Source organism: Budorcas taxicolor, chromosome 5 (assembly GCF_023091745.1).
Source record: "Budorcas taxicolor isolate Tak-1 chromosome 5, Takin1.1, whole genome shotgun sequence".
Classification (NCBI taxonomy): Eukaryota; Metazoa; Chordata; class Mammalia; order Artiodactyla; family Bovidae; genus Budorcas; species Budorcas taxicolor.
The window spans coordinates 55,539,992-55,564,241 of NC_068914.1; the positions used below are offsets into that span (position 1 = coordinate 55,539,992).

The 24,250-nt window shown below is 43.5% G+C and overlaps 1 protein-coding gene and 1 non-coding gene across 2 annotated transcripts in view; one reads left to right on the forward strand and one right to left on the reverse strand.

The window, feature by feature from the left end:
- LIN7A (lin-7 homolog A, crumbs cell polarity complex component) overlaps positions 1-21,291 on the reverse strand; it is a 145,561-nt gene extending 124,270 nt beyond the window's left edge. The window contains exon 1 of the mRNA XM_052641008.1: positions 21,210-21,291. Within this exon, the coding sequence (XP_052496968.1) occupies positions 21,210-21,291 (82 nt within the window). The remainder of the gene's footprint in view (positions 1-21,209) is intronic.
- On the forward strand, positions 1,852-1,923 carry TRNAC-ACA (transfer RNA cysteine (anticodon ACA)). The gene has a single exon. It is a non-coding gene; the product is annotated as a tRNA-Cys (tRNA).
- Positions 21,292-24,250: the final 2,959 nt, after the last annotated feature.

Sequence of the window (24,250 nt, forward strand, 5' to 3'; positions counted from 1 at the left end):
ATCCATACATGACTACTGGAAAAACTATAGCCTTGACCAGACGGTCCCCAGACAGCTTTAAATACCATCTGCTGCTGCTGCTGCTAAGTCACTTCAGTCGTGTCCGACTCTGTGTGACCCCATAGACAGCAGCCCACCAGGCTCCCCCGTCCCTGGGATTCTCAAGGCGAAATACCATTTCTATGTTGATAATTCCCATATTTGCATCTCCATCCTGGCCTCTTCTCTTGAGCTCCAGAGTTTTCTATACATCTGCCAATTCAAACTCTCCACTGGAGTGTCTAATAGATATCTCTGCAAGTCCAAACTTGGTATTTCTCCTGGACGTTGTAACCCCTTCCCTTCAGAGTCTTTTCAATCTCAGGTGAAATGGCACCTTGTCTGATTCTCAAACCAAACACCTGATTCTCTATTAACCGCGTTGTTTCTCCTACACCCTATACTCAGTCAAGCCTTCATCAAATCCTGCTGGCTAAGTCTTCCTAGCAAGTCCAGAATTTGACCACTTATCACTACCTTTCCTGTTACTACCCAGATCTGAACCCCCTTCATCTTTGATATGGACGGATTCTTTTGATTACGTTCTAATCTCCCCGTCGTTTACCCCTACTGTCAACACAGCTGCGAGAGCCCGTTCAAACTAAAAACCCTACCGCCTGTAGCTTTATCATCTGAAGAATAAAAGTCAAAGTCCTCAAAACAGCAGGCGTCAGGCTCCTAAGGGCGGAGGGCCCGCGGCCTCCCTCAGGCTCCGCTGGGCTGAGGGCCCGTGGCCTCCCTCAGGCTCCGCTGGGCTGAGGGCCCGTGGCCTCCTTCAGGCTCCGCTGGGCGGAGGGCCCGCGGCCTACCTGCAGCGCTGGCTCCGGAGCTCTTCCACGCCACAGTCTAACCTGAGGCGGCCAGACGGCCCTCAGCGGCCGCAGTCCCCCCGCATGGCGGCGGGGTACCTACAGCACCTGCGTGCTGACCGGGCGGCCTGGGACCCTGCCCCGACCGCGCTGGCAGCTCTGGAAACTGCTGCGTGCAGACCTGCTGCCGCGGGGGCTGGGCTGGGCTGGGCCAACCAAACTGTCCCTCAAACAGATGGGCGCCACCAGGCTGGGCCCGGGACCCCAGACCCAGGCGAGGCCCCTCTAGTCTGTCCGCGGGCGCACCGGCCGGGAGGCTAGGCCTGCCGGCGCCGAGAATCCCGGCTCCCAGCCTCGGGCCGCACTTCCGGGAGCGGCCTGGCGCCGCCTCGCGGCTGCTCCTGGAGCTACAGCTGGCTTTCCGAGGACTCCCCACGCAGAAGCCACAACCTGCGCCTTCCCCCTCCGCCCTGCCGCCTCAGACGTAACTGTGACAACTAAAACGACCCCACTTGTCCGAGTGCGAGTTCGTGCTCAGTCGTGTCCGACTCTTCGCGACCCCATGGGCTGTGACCCGCCAGCCCTGGAGTGGGTTGCCATTTCCTCCAGCGCATCTTTCCCACCCCAAGATGGAACCCAGGTCTCTCGCATTGCAGGCAGATTCTTTACCATCTGAGCCGCCAGGGAAGCCCCCCGCCCCCCGCCCCCCCAAAAAAACTGGAGACCCAAAAGTCTCTTTATCTTCATCACCTTCTACCCTTCCCGTTGTTGCCTCTGCTCCAGGCATACCAGGCCTCAGTGCTTTTCCTAAAATACTTTCAGAACATTATTCATTCAAGGCCTTTACCCTTGCCGTTTCCCCTGGGCTACTTTTCTCCATTTATCCTCAGGGAAAACTCCTTATTTACTAATATCTAATGCAGGAGGACCTCGCCAGATCTACCCCTACTTTCCTTGCCCTATGTTTCTTCAGATGACTTAAAATTAAAGAAAGTATTGAGCTTCCCTGGTGGCTCAGATGGAAAAGCGTCTGCCTACAATGCAGGAGACCCAGGTTCGATCCCTGGGTTGGGAAGATCTCCTGGAGAAGCAAACGGCAACCCACTCCAGTACTCTTGCCTGGAGAATCCCACGGACAGAGGAGCCTGGTAGGCTACAATCCATGGGGTCGCAAAGAGTCGGACACGACTGAGCGACTTCACTCTTCACTATGTACTCACTTGTTTGTCTTGTCCGCCCTCCACCCTCACCTCACTAGAATATATGCTTCACAAGAGTTGAAATTATGTCTGTTTACTGCTGTATCCCCAGGACCTAGAACAGGAGTTAAGGCTTAGTAGGCACTCAAGAAATACTGGAGTGAGTATCTGAGTGAATTTACAAAAGAAGGGCTCCCCAGATACCTCAAATGTAAAGAATCCTCCTGCCAATGCAGGAGATGCAATAGACGCAGGTTCAATTCCTGGGTCGGGAAGATCCCCTGGAGTAGGAAATGGCAACCCACTCCAGTATTCTTGCCTGGAAAAGCCCATGGACAGAGGAGCCTGAAAGGCTACAGCCCATGGGGCCACAATGAGTCAGACACAACTGAGCGACTGAACACACGCACACAAAAGGGCCATAAACTGCTAAGGAAGCATAAAACAGAGGGAACCAAACTAGTCTTAGAGAACAAGAAAAGACTCTTTGCGGAATCTGAAACCCAAATGCTAAAAAGACAAGTAGGAATTTGCCAAGAAAAGGGAGGAAGAAGAAGGGAAAGTTTCTCCCCACAAAGAGAACAATGCTAAGACTCTGAGTTTGTTTATTCAACAAACATTCATTAAACACCTGCAATGTGCCAGGCTGTGTTCTAGGCATTTGGGACATATATAGCAAAAAGGAAAGGCCATACACAAATTACTTTGGCATATGGTCAGTTCGTAAAATCAAGAACATATTAAGATATATTTAAAATGTTGGAAAATGATAAGCCACCAAAGAGTTTAATGCAAAGAGTGACATGATCATTTTCACATTTCAGAAAATCAAAACTAAACATAAAGCTTACCCCCAGTTCCTGGCTGTTTTGATACTTAACCAACAATAACTTCCATTCAGGTTCCACAGTCATTGCTAATATAAGGCTATAGTATCAGATAAAGCAAAACAGGGCTAATTTTCCTATATGTAAATTGTTTAAATGGTCTCATAAATGGAAGTTCTCAAGTTTTTCAAAACTTTAATATAATTTAATGTCATTTTATTTTTTAAAAGTCTTCTCTCTTAGCATACTTACTATTTTTCAGTGTCATGTTCTTTCCTTATAAGTTCTATTTTTTAGAGTGCACTTGTAAATCATTATAAATATGTTTATGGTCTCTTTCTGATTTCTTCTATATTTCTCATTCTTCTCTATGAATTTCTGTTCCTTCTGCACAAAACACAGAACTTACTCACCCCCTGACTTGTCAGCACTGACTCACTCCTACTCCTCATTTGTTTCTAATGTTTATTTGTGAGCTCCCATTTGGCAGGGATTATTTCTTCTTTGAGAAAGCAGTGTAACTGGATGTTTCTTAAGAGTGCTTTCATTTTACTTCCTCTAATCTGTCCTAGGCTTAGATTAATTTTATCTAAGTTCCGTGAGAGAAAGTGTTCTGAACTAACTCAGTGGTATATATTCAGACTCCAAGCTAAGTAATACAGTTTAGGGTATGGGTATAATGAAAATTTAACATATTCCCTCCAGTACCTGCCTTGTCCCTAGCCATGGGGCTTATTTCTCAGTCTGTGACCACTTGGCATCCACTTCATCTCCCTCTGTCCTCATCTGCCAAGATGTCAGCTCGATATCACTGCCTTTCCAGCCTTCACTTCCCCTTTCATTCCTGGCACCTGAAGATTACGCTTTCTCACTTGCAGTCCAAACTATAGAGAGTTTTTTAATTGTTAGATTTTTATCTGGCACATCTTGATGTTTGTAATGGGAGAGGTTCTCTGTTAGCTCAGTCTGCCATATTACGGATTCACTCAAATTAATCTCTAAATAGAACTTTAATTTGCAATGTGAGCAACAACATAAAGACAGTCTGCCTAACCAAATAGTTGCTCAGATGTGCAAATAAATGCCAAATATTAACCAGGCTGCAAAAATGCTTTCAAAGTCTGTCTTCCCAACTGGGAATACAGTTTCTTACTCAGTTAGGTTATTGTGAATTACAGCTCACATAAGGATGAGTTAACTTTGCACAACAGTAATAGTCACTGACTCGATGGATGCGAGTCTGAGTGAACTCCGGGAGTTGGTGATGGACAGGGAGGCCTGGCGTGCTGGGATTCATGGGGTCACAAAGAGTTGGACACGACTGAGCAACTGAACTGAACTGAACTGAATAGTAAAAGGTATAGAAACCCATCCAAGCGGAGAGGGAAGGTGAGCCAGGCTCACACAGCATGGCAGGAGAGACACTAGGTGCCATACAAGTGGGGAAAGAGAATTAGCTAAAATGTTTAGCTGATTGAGGAAAGTCCAAACATGAGCTAATATGACAATATAAAACCCCTGGGAGTGGCAAATAATTCCAGACCTTTTTTTCAAGATTGTTTTTTTTTTTAATGTGGGGCATTTTTCAAGTCTTTACTGAATTTGTTACAATAATATTTCTATTTTATGTTTTGGTTTTTTGGCTGTGAGGCATGTGGGATCTTAGGTCCCTGACCAGGGATCAAACTGGCAACCCCCCCACTTTGGAAGGTAAAATCTCTACCATTGGACCACCAGGGAAGTCTCTCACATGCTTTTTTCACAGACGTTTACTAGGAGCTGATGAGAAAGAATGGATCACAGTTAAGAGTAAAAGTAAAAACCCATTACAGCTAGGAGACAGAAAACACTTCTACCCTAAGGTGGGGGCTTCCCAGGTGGCTCAGTGATAAAGAATCCTCCTGCCAATGCAGGATATTCGGGCTCGATCCCTGGGTTGGGAAGATCCCCTGGAGGAGGAAATGGCAGTATTCCCCCAGTATACTCCAGTATTCTTGCCTGGGAAATCCCATGGACAGAGGAGCCTGGCAGGCTATAGTTCATGGGGTCTCAAGGAGTTGGACACAGCTGAGCACCCATACATGCACCCACCCCAGGGTGGAGTGAGAGGGAGGCAGGAAAGAGTGCTAACTCTGCGATCTTATACCAGTATTACAAGCAGTCCTCTACCACTGAAGAAGGGACAGGGAACTCTCCCACCAAGACCCTCCAAGGATGAGGGAAAGGTTTAGTCTGGTAGGCCAGGGAGAGATAGGATCACTGAGAAAGCCCATTCCTGAAACTCAGGAACAGGATCTTCCTGAGACCAAGGCCGGGCTGGGACAACAGAGAAGTTCCTTTGTCCGCCCCCACCCCCCAACCAGGCTAGCAAGTACCAAGAATCGAGCAACAATAGTCTACCTCTGGGGGATTGGAGAGAGCAAAGAGCAAGAACCATGTGGGACACTGTGTACAAGGAAGACTGCAAGCTGAGGGTCAAGCAACTCAAATGGTTAAACTGAATGCAAACATAAAAGCCATTCTCTCTTTCCTGTTTCTTTAATGCTCTGAAAGGTTGGCAGGGATTGTCGGTAAAGAGCCTGAGAGTAAATAGTAGTAGCTTTACAGATGGAGTGGTCTCTGTTGCAACTATTCAACTCTGCCCCTGTAGCCAGAAAGCAGCCATAGACAAATGAAAGAACGTGGCTGTGTTCCAATAAAACTTTACTTATAAACATGGAGATCTGATTTTAATACAACGGTCACGTGTCACAAAATATTTTTATTTCTTATATTTCCAACCATTTTAAAATAATGTAAAAAAAATCGTTTTTAGCTCACAGGCTGAATTTGGTTTGGGGTCTATAACCAAGCCCTGGTTTAAAGCACGATTAGTAGCATTGACTTTTGCATTTATGGCACAGAAATAGCAATAGCATAAAAGCCAAGAGGAAACAGCCGGAAGTATATTAAGGAAGGCTGTGACAAGTTAAAGACACACACTGTCAACTCTACCCCGCAACATTAAAAGAAAGACTTACAGCAAAAAGCCCTTCCCTTCTCCAAGGGATCTTCCCAACCCAGGGATCGAACCCAGGTCTCCCACATTGTGGACAGATTCTTTACCATCTGAGCCACAAGGGAAGCCCAAGAATACTGGAGTGGGTAGCCTATCCCTTTTCCAGCAGATCTTCCTGACCCAGAAATTGAACCGGAGTCTCCTGCATTGCAGGCGGATTCTTTACCAACTGAGCTAATAGGGAACCCCAAAATAAGCAAAGGCTTATGTAAATGTTAGAGCAGTAAAATATTATTTGGATATAACATGCTTAGTTACAGCCCCTTTACATTTGGAAAAGGCGTAATTTACAAACAGAAAATTTCACCTTGAAAGATACCCAGGAGAAACCTGTAAGAAAAAAATAATTAAATGTATTCAAATAATTCAATGTATTTGAAAACAATGGAGAACAATCCAAGAAAAGAAGCTTTGAAAACATGTCAGAACTTGTAAGACAAAGATTTCTTTCTTTTTGGCTGTTTTGTGTGGCATGTGGGATCTTAGTTCCCCGACAAGGGATCGAACCTTCATCCCCTGTGCTGGAAGCTCAAGTCCTAACTACTGGCCTGCGAGGGAAGTCCCAAGACAAAGATTTCTAAACCCACTGGGGGAAAAAATAAAACTAAGCAGGAAATCATGCATACTTCAGTGTATATCTGTGTACAACTAATCTTCAGTTCAGTTCAGTTGCTCAGTCGTGTCCGACTTTTTGTGACCCCATGAATCCCAGCACACCAGGCCTCCCTGTCCATCACCAACTCCCGAAGTTCACTCAGACTCAGGTCCATCAAGTCCGTGATGCCATCCAGCCATCTCAACCTCGGTTGTCCCCTTCTCCTCCTGCCCCCAATCCCTCCCAGCATCACAGTCTTTTCCAATGAGTCAACTCTTCTCATGAGGTGGCCAAAGTATTGGAGTTTCAGCTTTAGCATCATTCCTTCCAAAGAAATCCCACCCACTGCTAATTTATTCAGCTACTTAGGATAGAGGATTGTTGAAGCCAAGATCATGTGATGAGTGTTACAATGTCTTAGCCTAAATTGCTATAACAAACTACCATAGCCTAGGTGGCTTAAAACACAGACCTTTTTTTTCTCACAGTTCTGGAGACTGGGGAGTTCAAGACCAAGGTGCCAGCAAATTCAGCTTCTGGTGAGAATCCCTTCCCAGCTTGCAGCCATCGGCCTCCTAGATGTATACAGACTCACACAGCAAGGACAGGGAGAGCCCTAGCACTCTAGAGGTGGTTAGATAGTATCACTGACTCAATGGACTTGAATTTGACCAAACCCTGGGAGACAGTGGAAGACAGAGGAGTCTGGTGTGCTACAGTCCATGGAGTCACAAAGAGTTGGACACAAAACTTGGGAACTGAACAACAATAATCTCATCATGACCCCCACCCTCATGACCTCATCTAGCCCTAATTATTGCCTAAAGGTGCCACCTCCAAACTATACTGGGGCTTAGGACTTCAACATACGAAGGCATTTAGTTTAATGATCATGGGTAAGCATAGTGTGTTTATATCCTTCACATACAAAACACATAGTGTGTTTATACCCTTCAACATACAGAAGCCTGCAGCCCATAGCATATACAATCTTAATATTTTGCTACACGAAGTTATCATTTGGATGCCAAACTGTCAATACTTAGAAAATGTAAGTCATAAGAAGAAATGAGTGTCTACATCATCCAGAATACCTTATTTATCCAGGGGTGTGTATCTGTCAACCTCAAGACTAAAACAAGTTTGAAAAGCCGGTGGGATGCAGAATTTCCCTTTGAGCCATGCAAATAAAATCGCATCATTCCTTTAGTAACATGCACTGGTGTACTGCTTTACTTATTTTATCTTCCACTATATTTTTACAAAAACTTCATTTTCCAGAGAACATTTGCTGTACCCAGAAAAGAGAAGGAAATAAATCCTGTATTTTCAGGTGAAAAATGGTTTAAAAATTAACAATTTTGGCCTAAAGGAGTAATTTTCAGTTACCTCACAGGAGGTTTGCTTAGGTGCTAGACAAATACGGCATAGCTTGGGCCACTGAAACACATGTTAAAACCCCAAGGCATTTAGTTTAATGATCATGGGTAAGCATAGTGTGTTTATACCCTTCAGGATATTTAGAGCCAATCTTGAAGGAAGAAAAAGAAGTCACAATTTTTCTTTTCGTGCCTGAAAAGTCAGGTTGTGCTGGACTTGTTCCACTTAAAGGAAAAGAGTGTAGGGAAAGGGACCTGGGGCCCTGTTATCACTTTTTCAGCTCCCTCTGTGAGCCTGTCAACACTCCAAGTCTGTGAAGAAGTTTCACCTGTGCATGACAGATCACCGAAAGAAAATCCGAATGTCACAGTCATGATCTCTTGGTTCATTGGCACAGCATGGAAAGAAGGACCAGAATGTGGCTAGTACTTTCTTATAATTTCATATATTGGCATTCTCATCTTTTGTACTAAGAAAGTACTAAACATGATTAATAGTAAGCACAACCATGTATGAAACACCTGCTCTTTTCAAATAATTATGCTAGACTTTAAAAATATATCACAATTAGTCTTTACCAACATCAGTATATGTCCCTCCTGTAAGCTTTGGCTTTCCCTTCTGTCTGGACAACGGACTCTCCTGGTGGTACCTCCTACCCGTCTGTCTGCTCTCTGAAGCCTCTGCAAGCACCTCTGTGCCTGCCATGCCTTACAAGTTCAAGTTCCCCAAGGCTTCTTACAGACCCTGTTATAGACCCGTGCACTTGCTCTCCGCAGTGTAGCATAGTCATGAAGCTCAAGGCCTCAATATCAACCAGCCTGAGTTCCAATCCCTTTATTTAGCTTCTTTCTGCCTCAGTTCCTACGTCTTCAAAATACTAATAGCACCGACACCAGAGATTTGTTTTCAGGCCTAATTGAAATGAAATATGAAAACCTCTAAGCACAATGGCTGGCATGAAGTAACTACTCAACATGTGTGAGCTGTTGCTAAAATACTCAAACTATGGTATCATAAATTACCTGATAATGTCTGCCTTCCCTGGGCTGCACACTCTACCCCTAGCCTCGGACTCACTGGCACATGCCAGATTCTCCTTCTGTCTTGCACGGCTAAGCGAGGGAAGAACCGAAGGAATGCATCACCATACAAAGTGGGCATCACTATTGCTATATTAAGGATGAGAGAAATAGAATGTGGAGAGAGTAAGCAGTATTCTAAACTCCCACAGATAGTAAGTGGCAGAACTGCAATTCAAATCCATATGTGTCTAAATCTGAAGCTTGTGCACTTTACATTTATTGCACTGGGAAAAATCCATGCCCTGGGGAGAAGGGGGTGGGGAATAATCAATCAGTGTTGAGCAGCTTATTTAATAGTTTGAATTGGTGGTGTTCTAAGCACTTAAATACATTTTCTCACTTTTACAGTAAATTTAGGAGGAAGACACTACTATTATTTGCAACTTTATAGATGAAAAGTAAAGGAAAGAGAGAAGATTTTAACAGGCTAAGGCTACAGAGCAAAGGAAGGGGCAGGTATAGATAGGATTTGGACCCAGATGTCCAGATCTAGCGCTCACACCCCTGACTGGCACCTGTACGCCTCTCTCAGCATCATGGGATGCTTCACAGTTAAACAGCACTAAACAAGAGTCAGAGAGTCACTCTTGGTTACATATTCCACAGTCAACTGCTTAATTATTTATTTTTAGCTTTTTAAAAATAGCCGATTGGAGTACAGCTGATAAACAATGTGTTGATAGGTTCAGGTGAACAGCAAAGGGACGCGCCCATACATGTACATATATCCATTCTCCTCCAAAGTCCCCTCCCATCCAGGCTGTCACATACTACTGAGCAGAGTTTCATGGGCTATACAGTAGGACCTTGTTGGTTATCCGTTTTAAACACAGCACTGCATACCTGTCCATCCCAAACTTCCTAACTTTCCCTTCATCCCACTCTTCTCCCCTGGAAACCATAAGTTTGTTCTCTGAGTCTGTGAATCTGTTTTTGTTTTGTAAATAAGTGCATTTGTTTCATTTCTTTTGAGTTTCATCATATAAGGGATGTCCTACGATACTTCTCTATCTGACTGACGTCAGTCAGTATGAGGATCTCATGGTCCATCCATGTTACTATTCTTTTGATATCTGAAGATAAATAGAATAAAATAAAACCCCCACACATCTACATAAATTCTGGTCCATGTCCTTAACAATTACTGAATCTTAAAAGTCCATCTATAACAACTTTTCCAATTTGTCATTCAACTGTTGCCTGTACTTTTCCAGTAATCCAGTAATAGGATGTTCATGAATTCCCGGAAGGCACCTGTTCTAATTTTAAACAGAATAAATGCAGGAAATTTTTTCTTGAATAAAAATTCTGTCATCTTGTATCCTTTGGTAACTTACCTAGGTTTATCCCCTGAAGCTAGGCGGTATTTGAATGAAAAAAATAATAATTTATTCAGCACACCTTTGAGCACTTATCTTTCAGGCACTGTGATAGGCAATGCATACACAAAGATGAATATAAATAACTTATGCTGCTAGGGTGACAGTAATGTAAATGAAATTTTTCTATGTTGTGTAGTGCAGTTATGAAAAAATAATGTTACAGAAGCATCAAGAAACAAGTGATTGGGGGAAAGAGGTAGCTGAAAAATTAGTAATTGTACAGGAAACTTTTTATTTTGACCTCCAGGCATCTCCAAGTGCTTCTTGCTTCTACAGAATACCAAAATAAACATGGTCTCTGCCTCTTAAGTGAATAATGCAAAGAAATAAGCAAAACAATGGAATGGGAAAGACTAGTTGTCTCTTCAAGAAAATTAGGGATACTAAGGGAACATTTCATGCAAAAATGGGTACAATAAAGGAAAGAAATGGTAAGGACCTAACAGAAGTAGAAGAGATTAAGAAGAGGTGGCAAGACTACACAGGAGTACTGTGCAAAAGAGTCTTAATGACCCAGACAACCACAATGGTGTGTTCACTCACCTAGAGTCAGACATCCTGGAGTATGGAGTCAAGTGGGCCTTAGGGAGCATCACTATGAGCAAAAATAGTGGAGGTGCTAGAATACCAGCTGAGCTGTTTCAAATCTTAAAAGATGATGCTGTGAAAGTGTTGCACTCAATATGCCAGCAAATTTGAAAAACTCAGCAGTGACCACAGGACTGGAAAAGGTCAGTTTTCATTCCAATCCCAAAGAAGGGCAATGCCAAAAAATGTACAAACCACCATACAGCTGTATTCATTTCCCATGCTAGCAAGGTAATACTCAAAATTCTTTAGGCTAGGCTTCAACAATATGTGAACTGAGAACTTCCAGATGTACAAGCTGGATTCAGATGAGGCAGAGGAACCAGAGATCAAATTGGCAACATCTGTTGGATCATATAAAAAGCAAGAAAATTCCAGAAAAACATCCACCACTTCACACTAAAGCCTTTAACTGCGTGGATCACAACAAACTGTGGAAAACTGTTAAAGAGATGGAAATACCAGACCACCTTATCTGCCTCCTGAGAAACCTGCATGCAGGTCAAGAAGCGAGAGTCAGAATCAGACATGGAACAACAGACTGGTTCCAAATAGGGAAAGGAGTACGTCAAGGCTGTATATTGTCACCCTGCTTATTTAACTTATATGCAGAGTACAAAATGCAAAACGCTGGGCTGGATGAAGCACAAGCTGGAATAAAGATTGCCAGGAGAAATATCAATAAGCTCAGAAATGTAGATGATACCACCCTTATGGCAGAAAGGGGAGAGGAACTAAAGAGCTTCTTGATGAAGGTGAAAGTGGAAAAGCTGGCTTAAAACTCAACATTCAAAAAATCAAGGTCATGGCATCCAGTCCCATTGCTTCATGGCAAATAGGGAAAAAATGGAAACAGTGACAGACTATTTTCTTAAAATCACTGTGGACAGTGACTGCAGCCATGAAAAGAAAAGATGCTTGCTCCTTGGAAGAAAAGCTGTGACAATCTAGGGAGCATATTAGAAAGCAGAGACATCACTTTTCCAACAAAGGCCCATATAGTCAAAGCTTTGGTTTTTCCAATAGTCATATATAGATGTGAGAGTTGGACCATAAAGAAGGTTGAGTGCTGAAGAATTGATGCTTTTGAAATACTATGGCACTGAAGAAGACTCTTGAGAGTCCCTTGGACAGTGAGGAGATCAAACCTGTCAATCCTAAAGGAAATCAACCCCGAATATTCATTGGAAGGACTGATGCTGAAGCGGAAACTCCAATACCTTGGCCACCTGATGAGAAGAGCCAACTCATTGTAAATAAGACCTTGATGCTGGGAAAGACTGAGGGCATGAGGAGAAAGGGGTGACAGAGGATGGGATGGCTGGATGGCATCACTGACTCAATGGACATGAGTTTGCAGAAACTCCAGGAGATAGCATGGAGAACCATCCATGGACGGGGAAGCCGGGCGTGTTATAGTCCATGGGGTCACAAAGATTAGGAAATGACTCAGCAACTGAACAACAACTGCCTCTTGGTACCGTATGCTTGAAGATAACAAACCTTATCTGGCCCTGCCTCCTGGCAGTATGGCAGGAGTACAGTTGACCCTCATATTTGGGGGTTCAGCGTCTGTGGATTCAGCTGGGTTGAATCACAGATGAGTTGCTTGAATCTTGGAATGCAGAACATAAGGGCCTAGGGATACAAATGATCAACTGTACCACACCTTTTTATATAAGGGACTAGAGCACCCAAGGATTTTGTTATCTGCAGGCAGTCCTGGAACCAATGCCTTGCGGATATCAAAGGATGCCTTTCTGGACTTGGAGGACCCAGAAAAAAATAACTATCATTGTTAAATGGTTCCCATGTGTCAGGCCTGTTTTAAGTATTTTGCACATATTAACTCATTTAAAGTCCATCTAACTTGAGTTTAACTATTATTGCCATTCGTAATCCCCATTATTCTATCCCCTTCCCTTCTTTGGGTGAAAGATGATTCTTGGATAGAAAAAAAAAAAGATCATACTGAAATTTCGTTAACTATCACCACAATAAGCAAGTAAACAAAAACAGCAGAAGCAGTTGGACTTGAAATAGCTACTGTGTTTCTAGAGGAACTTACCACCAGTTTAATTTAGAAGCCTTTGTTTTCCAAGATAGATACTATCTGAGTATAACTTCAGTGTAAGTTTCAATTCAGCATAACTTTTTTCAAGTAGTCTTTGGGCATATTTACTTTTTCTTCAAATTCAGCTAGCACATTGAATAGAAGTGAAGTCTCTCAATTGAGTCCGACTCTTTGTGACCCCATGGGCTGTAGCCTGCCAGGCTCCTCTGTCCATGGGATTTCCCAGGCAATAGTCCTGGAGTGGATTGCCATTTCCTTCTCCAGGGGATCTTCCCAACCCAGGGATCAAACCCAGGTCTCCCACATTGTAGACAAATGCTTTACTGTCTGAGCCACCAGGGAAGTCCAAAAATTCAGTTATGGAGAATAAAAAACAACTCTTATCATCTAGATCAGAGTTACCTTTGGTAGCATTGATGCAATCAACATGACTTAAAGGTTGTATTTTCATTTGCCAACCCAGAGTGATTTCAAATTAAAGCCATTCTAACTTGTTTATCAGGACACAGCTCTATCACTCATCCATTTGTGGTTAAAAGAAAAATAAGGCAGTATAGTTTATGTGTGTGTTTGGGGTTGGGGATAGGAGGAGAGGTGGATTCTGCTTGGCGCTCGTCCTGTCTTTTTCTAACCTTTCCAGTTGTCTTCTGGCATTAACTTGTCTGGTTCAATTAACATTTTAAGATGGCAGGTGGATGTAGGCAATGGAAGTAGGGCTACAAGCCTCAGCACTGGCAACTCACATCCCTTCTTGGCCCTGGAGAGCATTTCACATTTAGGTCTGCTACACACACACACACACACACAGCAAAGTGATTAAGTATGGTAGCTATCACTTTTACATTATTACAGGTTGGAAGGCTTTTCTTTTTAGCATTAAGAATTACTCTAAAATAGCTAGTCCAACTAAGTCAATTTCATTCATCCATTTATTCAATCAATCAATATGAAGAGTGCACCAACCATGTACCAGATGATGCATTGAGCTCTACGCAAACAAATTCAGGATAGTCTCAGACATAATGAAGACTGCATCCTAACAGACAGGTGTCAGAACTAAGTAAAGAGCTTTCTCCAAGAGAAAGCTTATAATAGCACCCCTAAAACTCAGTATATATCTTCCTATTTGATACTACTCTCCAAATATTCTCTGCTGCTGCTGCTGCTAAGTCACTTCAGTCGTGTCCAACTCTGTGTGACCCCATAGACGGCAGCCCACCAGGCTCCCCGGTCCCTGGCATTCTCCAGGCAAGAACACTGGAGTGGGTTGCCATTTCCTTCTCCAATGCATAAAAGTGAAAAGTGAAAGTGAAGTCGCTCAGTTATGTCTGACTCTTAGCGACCCCATGGAATGCAGCCCACCAGGCTCCTCTGTCCAGGGGATTCTCCAGGCAAGAGTACTGGAGTGGGGTGCCATTGCCTTCTCCTATTCCCTAATAAATAGCTAAACTCTACCTAGCAATTCTGAAAAAGTACTCCAAAAGCAAAAGCATTACTTTCATAAATGACCAGAGGGCACCAAATACAGCTCAGAGCTTAGATGGCTGACGTAGGAAACTAGAAGGTATTCACCACATTTCTGTTTCTTTTTCTGGAAGCTCAATCCTTAATTTTTCAATTTCAATTTTAAAGTGGTGTCTAAAACTCTCATTAAATGGAAAATACCTTTTTCAATAATCAAGACTTTTTAGAAGTTTTGGTTCCTTCTCTTTCCAACTTTTCATATCAAAGAGAAAAGATGAATATGACACAATTCTGATTCCTGGAAAATATTCTCTAAGTATAGTGCAAAAATGGCAACCCACTCCATTGTTCTTGCCTGGAGAATCCCAGGGACGTTGGAGCCTGGTGGGCTGCCCTCTATGGGGTCGCACAGAGTCGGACACGACTGAAGTGACTTAGCAGTAGCAGCAGCATAGTGCAAAAAGAAACTCGAATATTGATTTCCAAAGAAAATTCAATACAAGTATATATTTAAAGTGATTAGTGAAGCTTATGGAAAACATGAGAAAGAATGCAAATACTTAATGTTTGTAGACTAAAATATACCTGGCTGTAAAAATATACCTGTAAAAATATTTTAGGACAAGAGTCAGAAAATAGTTAAACTCTCTTTCTGTCCTCCCCACCACGACTATCAGGGCGTACAACCTTAAAACAGCATAAAGACTGATTTAATTTTTACTTTCCTTCTTCCTTAATCTCTCCTCATACTAAATAAATAAAAAACAAAGAGAGAAAGAAAAGAGGAAAGTCCACTGGACTGTGAACAAAAGGAATTTTCAGGCAAATACAAATTTTATATAAACTGGTGTATACCACTGATTAGAAAAGCTATAGGTTGCCCAAGGCTTGAATTGGGAAATACATAAAGTAATAAACTCTGCTTGCCTTGGAAAGGGAAAAGGGAAGAGAGAAAAAGTTTAATGTATCGCAAATTTTATGAAAAGTGTGGCACTCACTTTTCATTTGCAGTCAACTTTTGCACTCATTTCTTTTTCATAAGGTTGAAACCCACAAAATAAAAGCTCTTGGTTTTCTATTAGAGTTTTTAAAGGGCAAAAGTTTTATTTTCTTAAAGAAAAAACGCATCAAAATTTGTTTAATCAATATTTTAGATTACAACTTAATTTAGAATTCAAGAAATCAAGATTTACATTTACATTTTTGCAAGGTATCCAAGTTGAATTTAACTCACAGAAAAATTTGGTGGCTGTGACACCAGCATTTTATTTTATACTGGTGCCTAAATGCAGACTGTTAACTATTGATCATGTTATAAGTAAGGTCTCAAGTATCGAATATTACACAACTTCAATTACTTTTGGAAATTATTTTAATTATCCATTTTTCTCCAAGAGTTGATTTTGTGAGTCTTCTTTATAAGTCATGTAAAGACTTCCTTATAAGTCATGATTAAAAAAAAATTCTGCTTAAAAATAATGGTAAAAAGATAAGCTGAAGTAAAATTTTGAAGAATTCCATTATATTATCTTTTCTGACCTTGGAAAGGGAAGGAGAGTTAGAGCTACTGGACTTCAGAAAAGTGCCTGAATCCATGCAATTTTTAAGACAGTGAAGTATTCCTGTGTTCTTTGCTATGATGGTATTAAGTACATGGATTGGACATGGCTTCATTCCCTTGATTTTAGCTGAAGGTCATTCCTGGTGTAGAGATTAAGATCTGGGCAAAGGTGTAGGAATTGCACTGGACATTTTATATTCTGGAAGAGACTGTTCACACTAATCTCATTATCAGCATCTTCTCTGCCACAAGGGTAAATCACAGCTACTACTTTCTACATCACAGTCTAATATAAAATATTACACTGAAAATGAATATATCTCATCACCACTTGGGGGTTCCACATGTAAATCTACACATAGTGACATGCACACTATAATGTTCAGGATATCTTTGAAAATCTAATTATAATGTACAGTGCTTTGGAGAAGGCAATGGCATCCCACTCCAGTACTCTTGCCTGGAGAATCCCCTGGACGGAGGAACCTGGTGGGCTGCAGTCCATGGGGTCGTGAAGAGTTGGACACGACTGAGCGACTTCACTTTCACTTTTCACTTTCATGCATTGGAGAAGGAAATGGCAACCCACTCCAGTGTTCTTGCCTGGAGAATCCCAGGGACGGGGGAGTCTGGTGGGCTGCCGTCTATGGGGTCGCACAGAGTCGGACACGACTGAAGTGACTTAGCATAGCATAGCATTAGTCTAGCAATAAGAAGCAACCAGTTGCTCTATAGATTTTCTCGGTATGCTTATAACCAAATGCCTACTCCAAATACATACTTAGTGTTGTTATTTCTTGGTGGTTTTTCTTTCCGGTCATTTGCTTGGTTATGGATGTACTCATGGGATGGTGGCCAAGTTGCAGATATGGAACTGCTCTTTCATGTATTCTTCGCTCTATTCATATGTTTTTCCTAAGGGTCTTATTAACACATCAGAACTCAGATTAGATTTTACTTTCTCAGTGAGCCATCTAACTAGGTCCTCCCTCATTATTCTCTATCTTTGTGTCATGTTCGTTGTTTTCTGAGCATGTCATATTTTCAGCTAACCTACAATTCTAATTATAAATTACATCATCTGGCCCCTGGCCAGTTCACAAACCCTTTGCTGGGTTTTCTTTGGGCTTTTTGCCCCTCTTCCCTGTGCTCACATTTTCACACTGACTTTCTTGATGCTCCCAGGACGCATGCGTGAGGTCCTTCTCTCGAGCACATTCCTCCAGACATCTTTTAATTTTGCTTCCTTACTTTCCTCAGGTCTCTCCATCCATGGCACCAATTCTTGACTATCAACTTTCAAGTAGCACCACATCCCTCTCTTTGATCCAGTCTTAGTTTTTCTCACTAGCACTCATATACCTATGTCTTCAGTGTGTGGCTCTCATTGGTAAGTCAACTCCATTAGCCTTTATCTACTTTGTTCATTAGGACCACCACATTGCTTAAAACAGTGCTTTCCAAAAGGCTGACACTCAATGCTTAGTTGTGGAATGAATGAATTTCTTACTTATGTTTCCGTGACTAGATTCTTAAGGACCATAAAAGCAGAAACTTTGTCTCTGGCATTCCTGTAACATCTTGTATACAGACGGTAATAAATGAATATTTATTCAATGAATCAATGAATGATTAACATGAGCATGTGTGTGTGTGTTAAATCTCTTTCCCTCCTTAGATTCTAACAACCATGAAGACCATGTGGTAGTCTGTTTAGCTCACCAATATGCAGCAATCCCACAGTAGGGTCTGATTTGTTGTAAGCACTCAATAAGTAATCCTAAGGACAGGGACAAGGGGGAACAGGAACTTACTATGACCAAAGCCACCAAGAGGCCCCCACAGAGTTAATCTGAGGTCTTAGTTGCAGAAGGAAAAGAGTTTGGGATATACACAGAGCAGTGAAAATGTGAAGCCACCCTGTCTGCCCTTTCAGGGGCCAACCAGGTTCTGGCAAAGGCTTGCTTCCTGGACAAGATCCAGGAAGCTAGCACAGACTACTGAGCTTTACTTTCAGATGATATCTTTGGAATTCTGGGGGTGTTCCATCTTAATTTCGAGCTCTAGCTGTGATCTGATTGCTTAAAATTGCTGCCCTAAAGATTCCAGATGAATCCATGGATAATGCCAAAGGGCATCAAACAAAAAAAGTTAGATTTTAGCATAAAATCTCCCACTGACTAGCAGAGTAACCTTGAAAACATCTCTTATCGTTGCTCCTTTTCCTGTTTTTCACTTGAAAAATGAAGATGCTAGAAAAGAACCTGCAGAATACACATATGTATTCAGGTTTGCTTGATAAGATGCCTGGGAAGGGGGCTTTATAAGGCATTTTCTTCTCTTTCTCTCCTTCGCCCACCTGCCACGACCCTCCTTGCTCAATAATCACAGCTCAGTGAGCTATGGTTGCTGATGGAAATCTGTCAAGAGCACGGGAGGAAAGAAAGCTTAAGAATCATTGGCCTGTGTTCCCTGCCTTTCTTCCCAGGGTTAAAATGTTGTGAATCTATGAGCTGTACTTTTCTGTTCACTATGAAACCCCTGTATTTTAACAGTGCTTAAGTTGTTGCAATCCTTTCATTCACGTACACTTTTTTTTTTTTAATTTTCTACTGTGATCAGGGACTATGGAAGGCTTTGAGAATACAGAGATGAATTTAGAAATGGTCCCTTCCCTCAGGGAGTTCCGTTCGAAAGGAGATAGGTGCAACAGTTGGAGAAATGCTTAGATGAGGCCAAAGTAGTGGGTGCCCTCAGAGCACGTCAAAGAACACCCAGAAGAGGTGGGCGAGGAAGTCATCTGTGAAATCCTCCAGTAGGCGACCAGAAACTGAGTCCCAATTTTAATTCACTGAATTCTAGGCTCTTAGATTTGCACATCATCTGAATCGTTCACTCCAAACTCCTTGTGTGCCAAAAAGGAAAACTGCTCCCCAAAGAGGCTTACCAACTCCTCCAAAGTATCAGTTACGCCCAGGAACCAGATAAGTACTATCTTTTCAGAGATTTTTTTTTTTTACCTTTTGTAGGAAATTTCTCATCAGTTTATTTCATCAATTTTATGATATAATTAACAAATTAATCATATTTTAACAACTTAGAGGGGAAATTACGGATACGTATTGACTTCATACACAGTAATGATGTCAATAACCCACCATCCATATATTACAAGACCTCAAAGTAAGCTGCTGGTGAATTTGTTCAGATACATTCAGTCTCACCCAATTTGCCTCTTGAGCTACTGAATCACAGCTGGGAAGGACAGGTACAGTCTGGCTGTGAACAAGAACAAACTTTAAGAACAGATCTTCATCTGATCGCACTTCCTCTCCACAACTGATCAGGCATTTCAGGTAAGCCCTTCAAAGTGAAATGTTTTTAGTGGTGGTAGTATATAAAATTGCTCAGGTATGCAATTTTCTTGGAGTTTGCTTGCTTTTTTTTTCCCCTGTCTTTCCTAATGTAGTCATTTTACTTGGGATGTTTAAAGACGGTGATATAGGAATGGGACAATATAAGATCTCATTACATTAAAACAGAAATACTTGGGAGTCCATAATTTCTAATAGCTTGCCATCTGTTAGGTTCTTAGAGGCAATGCATTTATCCTGCTTAGTGGAGATGATGATACTGGGGAGAAATCATGGATTATGCAATGGATTTCTGAACTCCTTAACTATATTATTAATTTACTAGCTGGCAAACCAACATTTCCCAACATAAAATCAATTATTTTTTGTCTTTCAACTCATACCCCGAGTAAGGTTGCTATGGGCACCACATAACATTTCTTCTGGCGCCAACAGATTGCATTAGTCACCCCACAATCTCTCCAAATTAAAAAACCTCCCTAACTTTGCTCTGGCTTTTTCACTGTACTCGCAGCACGATGCTCTTTTGCCTTGCCCCACAGTCCGGTTTAATCATCCAGAAAGAATATTTTTAGAGGCACATCGGACTGAATCATTTTCATCTGAGCACACCATTTCCAAATGGCCGCACAGGGTCCTATATCCGGACGCTGCGGACCAGGACGAGCAGGTGTCCTCCGCTGCAGAGTCGTGGGACTCCGGAGCATTCACAAGTGGACGTCGGAAAGCCAGAAAGAAAAGTCGAACACGCAAGGACAGGTATAACCCCGCACCCGTGTGCGGGAGAGGCCGCGATCTCAGCGAAGGATCCCATCCTTGGGCTTGGGGAAGTCCTAGAAAGGAAGCAAACGCTGCTTTCCCAGTCAAGTCAGAAAGCAGGACGCACAGGGTCGCAGGTCAGAAGTTGAATTGCAGCCCAGCCTGCGCTACGTCCCAGCGCCTTCCGCAGCCCGGGTATCGCCGTGGCGCCGGGCTGGGAGAGAACAAGGCTGGCTGGGGCAGGAGAAACTGTGAGTTGCCACGGCCGGAGGGCCGCCCCCGGCGAGGGCAGACGCGACCCCCGCCGCCTTCCGAGCGCGAAGCCGGGAGAGCGGGGCGCGGCTGCCTCGATGCTGCGCCCCCGGCCCGGCCCGGCTGCCGCGCTTCGCTTCGCCCTTTCCACGGAGGGCAGCTCCCAGCCGCCGCAGCCCAGCCGCCGTACGCCCCGGCACCGGCCGCCCGGGGGTACGCCTGGCCCGCTCTCGGGAGGCTGCCGGGGTGTCGGCAGCCGGACCGACCCTCGCCCCCCGGCGTCGAGACAAACTTCCTTCATCCTGGGCCCCCAGCCGCGCAGGCTGCCAGGCGGCTCCCTCTGCAGGCTTCCCGGGGCTCCGGCTGCAGGCGCCCTCGCCCGGCACTGCGAGCTTTCCTCCCTGCCCCTCTCCAACCTCGAGCCCCGGGCGAGCGCCTAGCGGTCCCCGCGCCTCCGCTCCAACAAAGCCGGCGGCCGGGAGGCGAGCCACCGAGGGGCTGAGAGGGTCGGCGTGGGCTGCGAGAGCCCCGCAGAGGCACCCCTGGGCCGGGCGATGGTAGCGCGAAGGGGCAGCGGGGACGTGGCGGGCGGAGAAAGGGGAAGAAAGTGTCCTGCTCTCGGCGCGAAAGCCCTCTCCGCTCGTCCTCGCTGCCCTGCTCCCCCTGCCCGAGCGCTGCCTGGCGGTCCGGGTGGGAGTTGGCGGCGCCAGAGGAGGAGGCTGGCGGGGGCCGCAGCGGCCTGGAGGGCGAGCCGCTCCCTTACCTCTGTCCAGAGTGAGCGGCTGGACCACTGTCAATGTCGCCATGTCTGCCGTGGGAGCCGAAGTGACGCTCGGCTTCAGCATCAGCAACCGCTTGTAGTGAGAAAAAGAGGAGGAGATTGGGGGCGGGGGTGGTGAGGGAAGACGGAAAGGAGGGGGAGGAGGGAAGGTGGTGGTGGTGGTGGAGGAGAAGAGAGCCTGGGTGGGTTGGCAGCCAGATGGAGACGCAACTGTTCCGCGGCGGGCAGACCTTCAGATGCGGCGTGAAGCTGAGCAGGTATCGGAGAGCGAATGCCTCGCTGGCTCTGGGAAGGAACTTTGCTGTTCCACCCGAGGAGCGCCGGTTGGGTGTAGCTAGTGTGTTGCTTTCTTTCAACTTTCCACTCGAATAAAACGGTCACAACGTACGATCGTTTGGGGGAAAGGAGAAGAATGAGAGGACAGAGGGGAGGGAGGCAGAGAGATGGGTTTTTTTTCCTGATTAAGAGAGTTTGTCAATCCTCTATTTATCGAGGGGATGTAATCCCATCCCCCTAGAGAGAAAATGCTTCTAGTTCAGAAATGCTGGGTTTTAATTGTGGTTGCTGTTAATTTCTGTTAAACTTTATTTTGGAATGTTGACTCTTAACGGTACACAAGATAACTGACTTAAAGCCAGGGTTCCATCGCCACTAGGTCTCCATTAAGGACCTGAGTATATTGCCTAAAAAATAACTTATTTTACAACTTCTTTAAAATGGTTTTAAATTAAAAATCACAAAGAGAAGTTTCTATCACAAAGTTTGAAAGACACGTACCCAGCACTTTTCCACGTTGTTCTATAGCCAGTGGTTACTCAGAGTTGCCACTTGCTGGTTAATTAACATATTTGACAGGAATTGAACTAGGCCATCGCCTGACTTGGGGGATTCAGTACAGTTCCTGCCTTCCAGTAGCCAGCGATCTAGTGGGAGAGGATGTTTTTGAAAGGGTGACTTTAGAGTCACTCAATCAAGATTCAGTGACTAGAATTTTCAAATATTAGTTGTGACCCCTTCACCCTAACAGATTGCTTTCACTGTCTTGCCACATAGGGACTCTCATTTTGATCAAGAAACTAAGATATAGATATCTTATGTAAGCAGAATGGTGATGACTATGAGTTCAGGATTGGAAATGACAAAGCTGCCTCCTTCCCTGTCTTCATGACAGAGCAGAATTGTTTTGGCTAGCAGTATACTCCTGAAGACAGACACTGTTTTACAGCAAAATATTTGCACAAAATCTACATCATTGTCTTCTGAATACAATATGGATGGTTTCTGAAGACCTTTCCCATCTCATGGTTTATGTTTGAACAAACAAGATTTCACAAGTGATTTGAGAAAGTCAAAGATGATTGGTCAAACCCTAACAGACCTTAAAGACATACCTAAAATAAGAGTTCTTGCTTATAATAGCGTACTTATATTTTCATTTAGTGCCTAGGAAGAACCCTGATCTTGAAATTCAAGTCTTAGTTATATGCTCTCCAGAAACCACATAATCTCTCACTGATCCCCAGTTTCTTCATCTGTCAAACAAGGACACTTTTAATCTTCAAGCTTATTGAGATTCTGTAAAATGAGGAAATTAATTCTTGCCTGCAAGCTTACTGAGTTTTGTGAGGGTCTAATGAGATCATGCACATGTATGTGCTTTGCAAACAGTAAAATATATACAAATATATGCATACAACAGACACACATTCCACCTGAACTGTATGGCAAGCACTCTGCTAGGTGCTAGCCAAACAAAGATGAATAAGCCATGGCCCCTTTTCTAGACAGTGCTCAGTACAAGTTGGGAGACAAATAATGAGCACGCTGTGAGAATATGAGTAAGCTCTGGGCAAAAAGGAGAGCAGTAAGTACTCTAAGCACCATGGAAAGGATATACTGGGAGAGAGAGAAGAAGCAACAATTCTGGCTGATTATCATTATTCACATCCCCTAAATCAAACAATAGAAAGAAATTGAATCGCGGACAATAGCAACAGAGTATGTGCCAGGGCTTTGCACAAAGTATCAAACCTCATTCAATCATTTAAGGTAAAAAGAATATACAGATCCTTTGGCCAGTTGAGTAGTTCTTAAAAACATATGGTATCATGAATATGTATTTGAGTGGCTTGATTCATAATTCTAAAAGCCATTTCAACGCAAATCCCAGACTGTGAAGTCCAAGAAAGTTGGCTTTTTGTCTTTTGGTTTCCTGATGTATTCTCAGCACCAGATATTTAACAGCAAGTTTCTGGACTTAGGCTTTGAGCTCCCTAATTGAAAATTTACCATTCTCCCTCTGTGTTGACTCTGGAGAGTTCTTTTAAGGATTGAAAGAGAAAGTAAGAGGAAGAACAAATCACCATATATCTTTGCAAAGAGTTGGACATTTTAATTATTGTTTCTAGTAGTGGCAAATTCAATGCTTTTAGCTTATGTCTGCACAGGTATAGAAAATGAATAGTAAATAATTTATTATCTGTTATGAAGGATGAGTAGCTACTGTCTCTCCAATAATATTTGTGAATTTCTATTTGACATATGTATAAATGTAAAGTGAAAGTCACTCAGTCGTGGAAGAAAAGCTATGACCAAGCTAGACAGCATGTGAAAAAGCAGAGACATTACTTTGCCAACAAAGGTCCGTCTAGTCAGAGCTGTGGTTTTTCCAGTAGTCATGTATGGATGTGAGAGCTGGATTATAAAGAAAGCTGAGCACCAAAGAATTGACACTTTTGAACTGTGGTGTTGGAGGAGACTCTTGAGAGTCCCTTTGACTGCAAGGAGATCCAACCAGTGTATCCTAAAGAAAATCAGTCCTCAATATTCATTGGAAGAATTAATGCTGAAGTTGAAACTCCAATACTTTGGCCACCTGATGTGAAGAACTGACCCACTGGAAAGACCCTGATGCTGGGAAAGATTGAAGGCAGGAGGAGAAGGGGACGACGACAGAGGATGAATTGTTTTGATGGCATCACCGACTCAATGGACATGAGTGTGAGTAAGCTTCAGGAGTTGGT